At 39.4% G+C, this 15,402-nt stretch overlaps 1 protein-coding gene and 1 pseudogene across 1 annotated transcript in view; one reads left to right on the forward strand and one right to left on the reverse strand.

The window, feature by feature from the left end:
- Nucleotides 1–13,899, forward strand: part of Nr1d2 (nuclear receptor subfamily 1 group D member 2) — a 45,139-nt gene extending 31,240 nt beyond the window's left edge. The window contains exon 8 of the mRNA XM_004649064.3: nt 11,774–13,899. Coding sequence (XP_004649121.3) covers nt 11,774–11,970 — 197 coding nt within the window. The 3' untranslated portion in view covers nt 11,971–13,899. The remainder of the gene's footprint in view (nt 1–11,773) is intronic.
- On the reverse strand, nt 271–690 carry LOC105742553 (annotated as a pseudogene).
- Nucleotides 13,900–15,402: the final 1,503 nt, after the last annotated feature.

Genomic DNA, 15,402 nt, shown 5'->3' on the forward strand with positions numbered 1-15,402 from the left:
TCTGAATCTTGGGCAACTGTTCTCTTGTAACTACTTTACAGTTTCTAAAAGCAGTTATTGTCCAAAGCTGGAAGAACTTAAGTCTTCTCAGATGAGCATATGAATGAATGGAGGGAGGTAAACAAAAAAATAAAATTAAAAAAAGATGAGGTCTGATAGGGGAGCAGCCGGATAAGAAAATCAAAAAAGGAACAGTAATATAAAGTTTATTCCAGCTCTAATGCAGGTTGTTCTGATTTTAAGGTAGCATCGCATGGTGTACTTCCGAGTTCATTCTCGAGATACTCTGTTGTACTTGTCTCTGTCTGTTTTGTAGATTCGTGCAATCTCTGGCACTAGGGGGTCATCTGGGTTTGGATCACATAGCAGTGAACAAATGGATAAAAGAACTTTAGAAATAGTTAAAGCAGGAGAGCACTGTGATCTTAGAATATCAAGACAAATGCTGCCATTACTGTTAATATTTGGATGATAAATTCTTATTGTAAATGTACCCTCAGATGGTTTGAAGGGGTAGTCTGTAGGAAAACGAATTTTCAAAAAGAATACACTGCCTTGATACGGGCTTTCATTAGGTCCCATAATTGTGGCATGCCAATGGAACATATCCTCAACTGGGCCTGCAGAACATTGTGCTGGAGGGTCCCGGGCCAAATCACTAAGCTCCTTATTAATCCCCTTCAACGCCATGGACCGTGCTGTCCCGGCCCTCGGAGTCCGTGTGTGCTCAGCCCTGCTGTGTCTGGCTGGTCCTCAGCTCTTAGCGGCTCAAACACGGCTCTTAGACTAAGCCGAATGGAGGTCACGCCGGCTAGGGGCTGGGGGTGGGTCATAGGCTGAGGGAGGGCAGGCGGCGGTGGAAGCCTGGACCTGTTTAGGGTATTTCTTAACTGACTTGAATACTGAGTGATTTTCTACCATGGCTATTGAACTTCACCAAATACATTTAAATGTTTTTCTTTTTCCAGGTTTTGATGGTACGGTTTGCATCATTATTTGATGCAAAGGAGCGTACTGTCACCTTTTTAAGTGGAAAGAAGTATAGTGTGGATGACTTACACTCCATGGGAGCAGGGGACCTGCTGAACTCCATGTTTGAATTTAGTGAGAAGCTAAATGCCCTGCAGCTCAGTGATGAAGAGATGAGTCTGTTTACAGCAGTTGTCCTGGTGTCTGCAGGTAAGCGGGGCGCTTTGTACTTTTGCCACATCTAGAATACAGTCAGTTAACTAGGTTCTAGCCAGCTATATGGAGGTAGTAAGGTATAACAAAATGCAAAATTATGTGAACCTATTATTTTTGTTTTTTCCTCCTTTTTTGGTACTGGGGATTAAACCTAGGGCTTTTACACTGAGCTATAGCTCCTGCTTTTTAAAATTTTGAGGGCCGGGGAGATGGCTCAGTGGAATAAGTGCTTCCCTGGCAAGTGTAAAGGCCTGAGTTCAATCCCTGGTTCTGCAAAAAAAAAAAAAAAAAATTTTTTTTGAGGTAGGCTGTTGGGTCTTTCTGAGTGGTAAGATTGCTCAGGCTTCAACTCTGTTGTATCTTCCTGTCTTAGCCTCCCAGAGTGCTGAGATTATAGGGGTATGCCACCATATCTACTATTTTTTTTTATCATGATAATATAAATCAAGGTGCAATTATAACAAAATGATTTTTATTTATTTATTTTTTATGTATCTAGTGCAGGGTCTATAGGGTCTCCCTACACACGTTAGACTCTTAGTGATCCTCCTGTTTTCAGCCTCCCAAGCCCTGGGATTACAGTATACTCACCACCACACCCATTCTCAGTTGCAGGGGCAGGGCTGGCATGGCAGGCGGGTTTCACCTAAGCAGGTGCTTTAGTCTGCTGATCTATCTGGCTGGCCCTTGAAATCATTTTAAAATCTGGGCCTTGCATTTGGCACTTGCCTTTAGCTTTTGTAGTTTTTCATTAGTGTAAGTATTTTGTGGATTTATTTTTTTCCAGCATTATGTATCTGTAGGTATGTGGTTCAAATATCAATCAGGATTTAGTTACTATGTGGGTTACTTGAAAATGTTAAAAGCATCACTATGGTTTGTCACAAATATATATGGTTATGTAAGTTGTTGCTTTAGTCTAGTTTTGCCATTGACTTTACAGTATGATATGGATGATGGATTTTGTCCTTTCGGGTTTGGGTTTCCACATCCTGTTAATGGAAGCTGTTGCACCATGTGAGCCTAATGTGGTGTCAGTGACTGGTTGAAGGAATAACCAAGGTTTCTTTTTCTTTTTTTATTTTTTAGGGAAGGGTCTACAGGGTGTTCAGGGTCTCACTACTAGATCAGACTTGTAGTGATCCTCCTATTTATAGCCTCCCAAGAGCTGGGATTACAGGCATGCGCCACTATGCCAAGTCTCAATTGCTGTCTCAGTACGCCCCAGGCGGGTGGGGCCAGCACGGCAGGCCCAGGATCGAACCCCGGCCCCTGTGCCTGCTTGCACGTGCTTTAATCCGCTTAATTATTTGGCCGGATCTTAAGCAAGGTTTTTGAGTTCTTACATTTAATGCTTAAATGAGTCACTGATGTTTTTTCTCGAATTTATTGTCTTCTTGCATTTACATAGCACTTACTGTTATTACTACTACTTTTTTTGGAAACAAGGTCTTGCTCTGCACTTCAGGCTGGCCTAGAACTCACAGTGGTCCTTCTGCCTCACTCAGCCTCCCAAATGCTAGCATTATAGGCATTTATTACCATGCCTGGCAAGTTACCTCTGAGTAAAGTATTTCAGTTCAGAAAATATCTGTTGCAGTGTAGATTGTTATTTCCAGGAGCAAATGGAGAATTGAGGCACTGATTTTCCTAGGAGCACCCGAGTGTAGTGCCTGCCATGTTTAGGTGTCATTTAAGTTCAAGATGTTTTTGTAAATTTTGCAGTGTTTTCATGACTTAAGTTTCCCATTTGCTTCCGGTTCTATAAAGGACACTGCTGTGTGAAGTTATGGCCTCTGATTTATCTGACTAAACTATAATCTTACTAAACTATAATTCAAGGGGCTCTTATGTCAGTGGGATAAACAGACTTGTCATGTAGAAGTATAATTGAGCTACTTTTTCTGACTAGTTCTATCTAGATAAAAATGCATTTATGACATGACAGTATAAAAAAGTTTATCAAGAAGGGACACCTGTTTTCATAGTAAACTTTTAGTGCCTCTTGAAATTTTATATAGCATTTGTGTAGTCTGTCTGTCTGTCTGTCTGTCTCTCTTTTGTGGAACCAGGGATTGAACTCAGGCCCTTGTGCTTGCCAGGGAAGTGCTTATTCTACTGAGCCATCTCCCTGGCCCCTCTCTCTCTGTTAAAATTTTTTTTTTATTTTGAGACAGAGTCACTATACCTTAAAGCCTTGAACTCTTTATTTTATTTTATTTTATTTTTGTACTGGGGATTGAACTCAGGACCTTGTGCTTGCCAGGTAGGCACTTATGCTGCTAAGTTATCTCCTCAGCCCCTTGAACTCATTTTTATAGCCCAGGCTGGCCTTGAACTCACAGTGATCCCCTTGCCTCAGCCTCCCAACTGCTAGGAATACCTGGCTGCCCAGTCTCATGATAAGGAATTAGAACTGGTTTGAGTTGACACCAGAGTAATAAATCTACCTCTTCAACCAAAGAGAATCAATACTTGTGAAAATTTTTGATCTGATGACTATATCTCAGTTGCTCAGAGAAGATAAAAAGCATTTATCATACAAGCTTACTCTTTTTTTTTCTTTCTTTCTGTATTTAGGACAGGGTCTACAGGGTCTCACTACGTAGATTTGACTCAGTGATTCTCCTGTTTTCAGCCTCCCAAGTGCCGGGATTACAGGTGCATGCCACCATGGCCAGTCTCAATCACTGCCTCAGCATGCCCATTTGTGGGGCTGGTACGGCACACTGGGGATGGAACCCCAGCTGCTGCGTTGTGCCTAAGCAGGAGCTTTAGTCCCCTGAGCTATCAGGCTGGTCCTAAGCTTACCCTTTTGCGTGTGCGTGCATGTGTGTGTTTGTGTGTATGGTGCCGGTGATTGAACGTGGGACCTGGTGCTTTCTAGGCAGGTGCTTAATGCTGCTGAGCTGTATCTTTGGTCTCCATATAAGCTTTATGGTACTACTAGGTAGGTCTGACTCAGATGAGTAGAAGTTACAGAAAGGAAGATGAAATCATGTGAGGACGCTTTGTGGAAAGATGGGAGAGGAGCTGTCATTTGAAACTCAGGTTAGGAGAACTCTTCAGTACTCTAACGGTGTGAGAGAGCATGAGAAAGCAGGAACCTGGGGTAGCTGCCGGGGAGCAGGAAGGAGATAGCAGATAGGTACTCCCTGAGAGCCAGGGAGTACAAACTCGGGTCAGCAGCTATGAGAGCCAGGCTGCTAGGAAATTAGGAGTTAGGAAGATTTTAACCAAACTATTGGCAATGAAGTCAGTGTAACTTGTGAAGTAGGAGACTGATCAGGTGTGAACAGCACTGTTATCATTAGTTCTGCATTTTTATGATGGTTGGATTGGGCAGTCAGATCACAAGAGCTGGAGAGTGGGGTTGAGAGAACACAGGTGTGGGGTGGTGGGGCGAAGTCTCCTGCAGGAAGTTAGGGTGCATGAGGATGAAGCAGAAGGGACTGTGTCTCAGTGATAGTTCAGAGAAAGAAATGAAGGTGAAGGGTTGAAGGAGAGTGAAAGATACACAGAAGCCTTCTGCCTTCCTTTATAACTTCTGTCAGACACATAATTTTAATTTTCATGTTCTTTTGGAGAACCTCTTTTTTTTCCTGATTGTAAGATTAAAACAGGTTACTTGGAAATTTAGAAAATAATAAGATAAAATAAAAATGATAGAACCACTCTAAGAAAGGATTTTTTTTTTTTTTTTTTTTTTTTTTGAGGCAGGGTATCACTTTGTAGCCCAGTCTGGCCTTGAACTGGAGGCAGTTCTCCTGCCTCCGCCTCCTGAAGGCTGGGATGACAGGCATGTGCGACCAGCCAAAAAAGATCACTTTTTAACACTGGAGGTCTTTATCCATTTATGTATCCATTCATCTCTCCATTGACCTATTTTTTGATCTGTGATGTATTAAAAATACTTGAAATAGTAGAACTGAATATAAAATAATACATTCTCTTTTTGTTACATCTATGAAGATATACAAGCATACACAAATACTTTTCATGTGAAATTTAATTCTTTTTCCTATTTTATGGATTCTTTTTTGGTACCAAGAATTGAACTCAGGATCTTACACTTGCCTGGCAGACGCTGTGCCACTGAGCTAAATCCCCAGCCCGTCACTTGTTTTAAAAGCTGTATCTAGATATAAAAAAAAAAAAAAAAATCAAAACCTGCACAAGACCTGTCTCACTTATCTCTCATTGTTGGGACAAATACCCGACACCCAAGATGAAGGAAGGAAAGGTTAATTTAGCTTACAGTTACTGGAGGTTTCAGTCCATACTCAGCTGGCTCCATTGCAGACTGGCACAGGGCAGAAAGCATCCTTTCATGGCGGCAGCGAAGAGCAGAGAGCAAATGCAGGAGTAGCGGCAACAAAATGGCATCAGAGAAATCTCTCTCCCTTAAGTTGCATTCAGGCTGTCGCACCAGGCTGGGGGAAGTACTCACACCCATAATCCCAGCAGTACTAAAACCCATAATCCCAGCCTTGGATCATCCATAATCCCAGTGGATCATGAGTTAATCTCAAACTCTAGAAGTCCCTGCCCCATGACTGCATGAGGCTTTGGGGGGACAACTAGATACAAACTATAATAAGACCATAAAATGAATGAAAAGTCTTCACTTTTTCTGTTCTAATCTTGTTCCTTGGAGGACTAGATCTCTAACCTTCTGTCTTTTTAGTTGTATAATTAAGCTTTTTTTTTTTTTTGGATGGTGGTAGGAATTGAACCTCATAACTCAGGTCCTTGCACATGCAAGGCAAACAGGCTGCTACATCCCCAGAACCTCTTTTAAATTTTTTGATAGTTTGACCATCCAGCTCTGCTTCTACTTTTTTTTTTTTATTAGTGCATAATAACAGATAAAAGTCCCCTTACTTCTCTCTCTCTCTTTTTTTTTTTTTTTTTTTTGGCAGAACCAGGGATTGAACTCAGTCCCTTGCACTTGCCAGGGAAGCGCTTATTCTACTGAGCCATCTCCCCAGCCCCCCATTTCTCTCCTTTAAAAAATCTTTTATTTCTTTTTTGGTACAGGGTCTCACTATTCAGCTCAGACTCGCAGTGATCCTGTCTCAGCCTCCCCAGTGCTTAGATTGTAGACATGCATCACCATGCCTGGTTTCAGGGCCGGCACCGTGGGGCCAGCACGGCATGTGGTACTGAGAATCGAACCTGGGTCCTTGGGCTTTCCAGACTGAGGCTTAGACTGCCAAGCTATCTTACTTTTTGAAAAAAAATTTTCTTGTCAATTTTCACGTTTTGTTTTTTCAGCTACTTTACTCCTTTATTTATTTATTTATTTATTATTTTTGGTGGAACCGGGGATTGAACTCAGGCCTTTGCACTTCCCAGGCAAGTGCTTATTCTACTGAGCTATCTCCCCGGCCCTACTGTTTTTATTTATGATTTTAATATACTTTTAAATTTCCAGGACTGGGGGTTGAACCCCAGGCCTTTGCATTGAGCTATATTCCCACTACATTTTTAATTTTGAAGTTTGAGATAGGATCTGGCCTATTCCCCGAGTTGTCTGGGTCGGGCTTGAACTCTGTATCTTTCTGTCTGAGCCTCCCAAGTGTTTACAGACATTTGCCCCTGTGGCTAGTTTGATCACATTTTTTTTTAAAAGTTTTTTTTTTTTAAATCACATTTTTTTATCTTTCACCTTTTTTTTTTTTAGGCAAGGTCTCACTATGGAGTTCAGGCTGGCCTTGAACTCACCTTGTAGCCCAGGCTACCTCGAACTCTTGATGGTCCTCCTCCAGCCTATGGAGTGCTGGGATTACAGGTGCATGCCACAGTGCCCAGCTGTGATTTCTCACTGCTACATCATCTATCATAGGTGGCTTAGGTCGAATATCCTCCTTATACATAAGCACAGTATCCCTCTTCCTTGGTACCCTGGCCTTTTCTGCTGTGCCATAGTCTGTATGTAGCTAGGAGTTGAAACATGTTCTGTTCTAGAACTAATTGTTTTTCACACTTGGTTTATCAGTTTTAAGGTTAAAGTGTTCAAAAGTTGTATTTGCAGTATTCTGAGTATGCATATGGTGCTCATAGTGTTTACATTGGATTGGAATGACAGAAAAGGTGATACAAGTCTTTGCCCTAAATCACTGCAGCCAAATGGAGAATGATCCACGTATCAGGGAACAAACACGCTTCGTGTTTCTCTGTCAACCTCTTTGAATAGTGGTGGTAAACCCCTGGCATGCATGGCACAGGGGCTCTTGGCATCATCATTGAACGCTCTTAAAGGTTTGCCTTCACTGGCTTAGAACTAATAAACATAAAAATTATACTTGCTTTTTCTTTAAAATAGTTTTTTTATTTCCTTAGATTACGTAGTTTTTCTTTGCAATTTAAAAAAATTGGGGGTTGTTACCAGAAGAAATGCTGTTTAATTTCTAGATGTCGTTGTATATAAAGTCTGTCCTCAACAACAGAGCGCTCACTTGGACAAGGGCATGCTATCAGCTCCCTTGGGTGAGTGAGTTGAGGGACAGAGGCCTAAGTAAGTTCCCCAGAGTCACTAGTACTCTGCTGAGCAGATGTTGGAAAGCCCACTAGGCTGGTCTTTGCAGAGGTGTCTTGGATGTGCGTATATGTATCGAGAAGATGTGGTAAGAGCAATAGACATGGGAGTGGGATGAAGAATCAGTTGTGGAGGTAGACGATAGCACTCTGTAGTAGTAGTGTAGCCTACTGCAGTGTATTGTTTCGAAGATGATTACTTCAGTCTGCATTCAGATGTTACGGACTCCAGGAGAGTTTTGTTTATGATCTACCCAGATTTATAATTGAGTTCTTTGACTTTGAAGTCACAAAGATCATAGCTTTAGGAAAAATATAATTTGCATTTTTAAATATTGGTATCTATTTCTGTGAAGTTCTTGAGTTGGATAGAGAAGCATAGGTCATTTAAATGCCAAATACTCCCCAACTCCTCATACTTCTTGTTCCTACTTTGTTTTGAGATCACAGCTGTTCCTTCTCACTTTTTGGTAAATTACTGATAAGACTGAAGTATTTTCTTTTGTGAAATGTGACTTCCTTAAACTAAATTTGACTTGTTTTGTTCACCTTGGATTCCCCACCACCTAAAATAGTGGCCAGCACATACATTCAATAAGTGCTTGGTGACTGATTGATTGAATTGCAAGGATGCTTAAAAATAAAAGTCTGTATCAGAGGCAAGCTGGGCATGGTATCACACATAACCTGTTTTTTTTTTTTTTTTTTTTTTTTAATGTATTTAGTACAGGGTCCACAGGGTCGCACTGTACAGATCGCACTCGTAGTGATCTTTCCTGTTTTTAGCCTCCCAAGCATTGGGATTACAGGCGTGAACTACCGCTCATGCCCAGTCTCAAATCTCCATGTCAGTGTGCCCTGGGGCTGGGGCTGGCACTGCATGCTGGGGATTGAACCCCAGTCTCTGCATCTGTCTGACAGATGCTTTAATCTGCTAAGCTACCTGGCTGGCCCTATTCTTTTTGTATTCTTAAAAAAAGAAAAAGAATCAGAGGCAAGAGACTCTTGGAAGCATTATTAAAGACTTTTAAGTAGTTTTGCAAAGATAACCTTATAGAGAAAGAAGTCATTTAATTGTTTTGTCTAAAATATTACAACTTCCCAAACCAGTAGTCAATATTTTTTTCCATGGTAATCAGTACATAGTTAAAAGAATTCATGTTGTAAATTTCTGACATTGCCAGTCAAGCAGAAGACCCAATACTATTATGGACTACTGGACTTTTTGGGAATACATTTTGCTGAGTTAACACTTACAGTATTCAAATGACGGAACTAAACAAAAAAGGGGATACAGATGAATGTCCATTTTGTATCTGTGTATTCAGTTAGGATAGATATGTAGTTACATTCCCTTAATGAATAGAAGGATTTGTTTTAATATTGTTTGTAAATAAAATATAACGTCTGCATCTTTTTTCATTTCCAATCTGAGTTCCTCTATACCTTTCTGTAGCTGTTTGTTTATTTCAGAAGCCGTTGATTCATTGATTTCAGCTGTGTGATTCCCAGTTTGTTCTGTGTTAGTGTCCTCTGCACTTGTTATGGGTGGGCTTGGGTTCGGAGATTGCGTTTTGTGCCTTCTCATTGTCATTTTGTGTAGCACTGTCTTCTGACCTTTGTTGTGGAGCTTTGGTGCAGTTATGACCTTCACATCTGCTGAAGTTCAGGTGCAGATCTACAAAGTTTGGATCTATACAGTTGTGCCTGGCTTGGGTCTGGCTGCTGTGCTCAGCTCCTTCCTGCTGCTGCCCTTGGGGGTGAACCTGTTGTGCCCCTCTGGCAAGATTTTCTGCTCCTAGACTAGCTGGGTGGTTCTGTCCTCTACTCTCTCTGCAGGGATTGCAGCTGCAGGGTTTCACCCCAGGCCTGTATGCCAGGCCTGAGCTGAGTCTGGAGGGGACAAGGTAGAGTAGAAGGGAGAGGCAGTTCTCCCACACACTCACTGAGCCTGAGCTAGGACTAGATCTGGGGGTTCCGGGAATGCAGCAGAAATTCCTACTCGGTGGGCGGGGTGGAAGGGTGCTACGGAGTGGTGGGGGGTGTCCCAAGGGGGCGGAAGAGGGTCTCACCCACGCTGCGCCTGGGCTGGGACCGGTAGGTCCAGCTGGCACAGGGTAGCCAGAAGCTCTCCCACACACTCACCAGGCCTGGGCTAGGAGTGGATCTGGGGGTTCCTGGAACACAGCAGAAATTCCTACTCGGTGGCGGGGTGGGGGAGGTGCTGCATCTTGTATAGCAAATAACCATTAGGAAGAGAGTATGCAATGTGTTAATTATTGAAACTGTCCTACTAATTTGATTTGAAACTGTCTCATTGCTATTTGTTTCTCAATAAAATTACGGAGAAAAAAATGAAAAAAGAAAAAAAAAAGAATTCATGTTGTGTTTCTTTTCATCATTTTCTGACATTTATGTTTTATCACCTTTGCTATTGCTTTTTAGTCCTTGTTCTAAATGTTTATATTGCACATTACCTTTTTTAGCTATTAGTAATAATGGAAGATCTTGTGAAAAATGAAGGTACATGAATGGCTAGAGAAATTCGCTTTTCTTGTAGAGGTTTTTTTCTTCTTCTGCAACCTCCTTGTAGTGGGAGCAGTGTGTGTGTGTGTGTGTGTGTGTGTGTGTGTGTGTGTCTTTGTCATCACATATTTCTTATGCACTACCACCTCCATTTGTAAAGAGAAAAATAACACTTGAAAAAAGTTCTTGGGCAGACTACATAAAATTTGGCTAGTTTTAAAATACTTCATTGCTTGTGTATACTAAATCATTAATTTACATTTTATGTGACAAGCTGAGTAAACACTGTATACAAATGAAAGTTAGTACAGAGTAGTTTAGTGTAATAAAGTTGCATGGTCAGTTATCTATTCTTGCATAATAAATCCTCTAAAATTTTATGGCTTAAAATGCAAATGTGTATTACAGTTTTCAAGGGTTGGGAATATAAGTGTGACGTATGCCCCTGGTTTGAAGTTTGTTAGGAGGTTGTAGTGCAGCTTAGGCCAGGGCTGTGGTGGCCTGTAAAGGCTCTAGTAGGTAAGGGTCTGCTTCCATGCTCATGTGGCTATTGGCAGGACTCTGCTCTTTCAAAGCAGGGGAGCTGAGCATCTTTGTTGCATGTGTTGATTGGAGACTACAGCTCCATACCCTGGAACTCTCTCCATAGGGTGGCTTGCAGCATCACAGCTGGCTTTTCTCTGAGGGAGTCAGGGAGTACTTAAGCTAGAAGTCCCAGTTTTTTGTAACCCAGTCTCACCAGTGACCTCCTCTCACTTCTGCCCTCTTTTTTTCATGAGATGTGAGGTAGGAATTCTGAACCATTCAAGAGGAGGGAATTATAGAAGGGCCTGAGTATCGGGAGTTGAGGGGATTGTCAGAGGGCATTTTGGAGGCTGCCTGTCTACCCTGCATGATGTAGCATACCAGTGGCAATAAAGTCCACATGTGGTAAAGATATGTTTCTGTTCTACATTATTTTATTTTGCTAATTAGAGTAGTTAAAGCCAGCAGATGGCATCTAATTTTAGGAATCAGATTCTCTAGTTTTGGCCAGATGGGGTAGTGCATGCCTGTAATCTCACCACTTGGGAGGCTGAGACAGCTAGACTCCATAGTGAGGTTGAGGCCAGCCCAAACTACGTAGCCAGACCCTGTCTCAGAAGAAAAGAATTTAAATTTTTTTTTTTTTTTTTTTTTTTTGCAGAGCCAGGGATTGAACTCAGGCCATTGCGCTTGCCAGGGAAGCGCTTATTCCACTGAGCCACCTTCTGGGCCCTTTCAATTTTTTTATGGTAGAAATTCCAAAGCACTAAAGAATTTTGATTATTAAGTGTCCTGTAGAATGTACTGTATATGTAGTATAATAAATAGCTAGGAAGTTTGTGATTGAGAGTTAAAAAATGTTGTCAGGCATCTTTTGCCTTTGTTCGTTCTATTGTATAAAATCTCATTTTGAATTAGATTGATGAGCAGGAATTATATTTATATTTATTGTTAATATATCTTTTTCTATATTTCTCTGTTCCTCATTTCCTGTCAGATCGATCTGGAATAGAAAATGTCAACTCTGTGGAAGCTTTACAGGAAACCCTCATTCGTGCACTAAGGACCTTAATAATGAAAAACCATCCAAACGAGGCCTCTATTTTTACAAAGCTACTTCTAAAGTTGCCAGATCTTCGATCTTTAAATAACATGCACTCTGAGGAGCTCTTGGCCTTTAAAGTTCACCCTTAAGGCCTTTGTTTATTTGAACATGAACTGATAACTAACTGTACATTTTGTGCTAAAATGCTTATTTATATGTGTGTATTATATGTGGAGAAAGAAAAGACCTTTAAGACAATACAAGATTGTAGGCTATCTCTATAATCAAGCAATAGCTGTTTGGATTGAGAACTCTTCAGCCATGATTAGATATTGATCGCATCTCCCCAATAGACCAATCAGCTGTGTTGCACTTAAACTGGAGAAGTTACACTGAATTATCATCACACTGAATGTTAGACGTTTTCATCTGCCAAAACCAAAAACCATTTTGATCTCCCTGTGGTATAGATATGATACACCCTCACAAGTCTCAGAAATTAATCCTTTGTGATAAGATGTGCTGTTGAGTGCTGGAAATCTTGGTGTTGCCAAAACCTTTTAGAGCTGGTAATTAGAGATTTGGGCAGCTAGGAGATCTCCGTGTTTGTATTTTACTCTGCCACTGTTAATCTTGATGATCCTGGGCAGGTTACTTGGTTGTGAAAAATGAAAATTGATAGTGTCCCCAATGCCCCACATCTCAGAGATACTAAAAATGTCTATAAGAGCATATTTGCCTCTTGGGAGATAGGCACTATGTAAATAAGGTAATTTTTTATTATTATTCGTAATAATACTTTTGTTGTTTCCAAGCATTTCTGGGAAACCATTTGAGAGTCTATACCAGTCTGTTATTCAGGGTTCCTTGCGTATGTGTGGGGTATCCTGCTGACACACGCATATTCACAGTTTATGGATACATCAAATACATAGTATGTGTACATAGTATGTATGTGAATAGTTATACATAAATATATTTCTTCACAATATTTTAAACTGTGAAGAAGTTTATCATACAATAAACTTAAGAGGTGTCAAAAGACCCAAATTAGGTGCATTTTACCTGTTGATGATTATGTAACCATTGCTTTAAAATATTTAGACAATAGAATATTGACTTTATTCACTATTTTTATTAATTTAAGCAACACTTAGTCCAACTTTCAAAAATATATTTCAGATCTCATCTTTGGTAAAAATCTTTGGTTCAAGGTACTAGTTTTTTAAAACTTCATTCAGATTCTTACCTTGTGCTAATAAGGGTTGCAATGCTGCCCCTTACATACATGCTGCAGCTCAATGATAAAGAATTTTGGTCCCTTTTGGAGATTAATATTTAAGGCAACTGTTGGCATGTGTTAGCATGTATTTGTGTGCGTGCATACACACACAAACACACATGTGTGTGTTTGTGTTGAGTCCACAGTTTTTTTTCTAACACTACAAGGATTTTGTCAAATTAGATTTAATCTATAATTTGAAAAATCAGTGTGTGACCTAGAAATGGCTTAGAAATGGTACAAAGACTTCATCCTTGGTTCTAAGAATGGACTTTATGAAACAGAAAAGATGAGCTTCTGTTTGGGAGAAATAGTCCAAATTGAGGATTTTATGTGTGTTTTCTGTTTCCCTGGAAAAGAGCAATTAATTGGATTTGTGGTAAGGATTGCCTTCTGTATAATGTTTAGATGTTATAAAATTATAAATGTTAGGAACTTGTTTCCATCAAGCCTGTTACTTTCATGTCATGAGCAGAATGCCTTATTTTGTAATCTTGAATAATTTGTTGTTACTGAGATTTTAATTTCTGTGGCATGTGTAACTTGTTTTTTTTAAAAAAGGATGACCCTCTCATTGTAAAGGAGGAAAGGAGATGGTGATAGAATATGACATAAGCCGTAATTGTGATTTACCTTATGTGGGTATGACTTCTATGGGATATACAGTTAGAGTTTTGTGACATCTTTACATGGTAGCATTATCTTTTTATATTTTTCCTAAGATAAACAAATGCATAGTTTTCTCTATGATGGATTGAAATGGCTTTTTGAAATAATACTGAAAACCTCAAAGATCGTGTTGATTCTTTTTTTTTTTAAATTAAAAAAATTTTTTTTTGTTGATTCTTAATTTTTGCTTTTTGCATAAGCCTCTTTTATAACATGTATCTTTTAAAACAATTAAGTCTTTAGGAATGTGTAACCAGGACTATGTTAGTATTGCTTATAAAACTTTAGTTAGGTTCAGTATATACATGTATATGTCCATACATAGGTATATAGATTCACATTTTGTCTTGTAAAATTTTATTTGAGTAAATCCTACCTGTAATAATGGGGAACAAAATTAATAGTTCATATTGCCACTCATAGCATTTCTATATTTGAAAGTAGTCCAATATGAAACTTGTAATTCTAAAATTAAACCAGCAGCCTGCTACAAGCACATTTTTTGATTGAGTTGTGGTTACAAACTTACTAAATGCAAAGAGGACACTAATAGAAGACATCAATTTAGGGAACTTCTGAGTCAGTGAGACACTGTTGATTAACGTACTGTATGAATTCAGTGATGCTTTAACTCTGATTTTGCATATTAAAGTTAAAATATGGGCATTATGTCAGGAGTATTAAAGGCATTATATCAGCAAGCTAAAACATTTTTTTTCCCTGCGCTTTTAATGTATCTCTACATGGTCTAAGAAGATTCCAGCTTTCAGAGAGAGAACTGAGCAAAAGGGGAAACATCTTGGGATGAAGCTTGTCTTATGGTGATGTTTTAATTACAGATTATGAAGCCAGAAGGAAAGTGCCGTGGGTTAAGTGTATATTAAAATATTTCATATTTACATTTCAATAAATTGCCATTGTAACTTGATAAGAGATGATTTATTTTATGTAAACATTGCCAAGCAAGGTGTAGAAGCTCAGCTAGATTTATTACTGTGCACGAGAGTAAATGCCTATCAATTATTCTCTTTTTTTTTTCAATATAAAGTTTGCTGAATGTACAAGAAAAGTTTATCACTTAGGATATAGAATTTTTTTAGGGGCTGGTGGGAGGGACTCTGTCAGGAAATTGTTACTTACAAATGCTGTCTTGATTTGATCCAAAAAATAAAACCATAAAACTATTCTTGAGCTAATGTGGAAAAATAAAATGGCTACTGTTTTAAAAGTGATAGAAATATATTGCTGACAGGTTATGAGTTATTTTCTATAAACTGTAATTGACATGAATAATATCTTCATGTTTCTGAGAAGTAACCTGTACAAGGGGGAGGGGATAATAAATATTATTTCTAACCAAGAGTGATGTTTTGTGTTTGCTTCAATGTTCTTGTAAAAAACATCTCTCATTTAACTTACTACAAGTTAGTCTTTCCCCTGAGCAGAGCAGGATTTCTTTCTTTTTTTTAATTTTAATTTTTATTTTTCAAAGTTTTATTGATAAACAGATAGCAATGAGAGAGTTTCAAGTCAAATCAGAAGTACAGTTTCAACAAATAATACACTGCATGTATTCTTCTTAGTGGTTAATTGCTGTACAAGATGTGGACTTGTGATCCTATTTACAAAC

Source organism: Octodon degus, unplaced genomic scaffold (assembly GCF_000260255.1).
Source record: "Octodon degus isolate 3935 unplaced genomic scaffold, OctDeg1.0 scaffold00059, whole genome shotgun sequence".
Classification (NCBI taxonomy): domain Eukaryota; kingdom Metazoa; phylum Chordata; class Mammalia; order Rodentia; family Octodontidae; genus Octodon; species Octodon degus.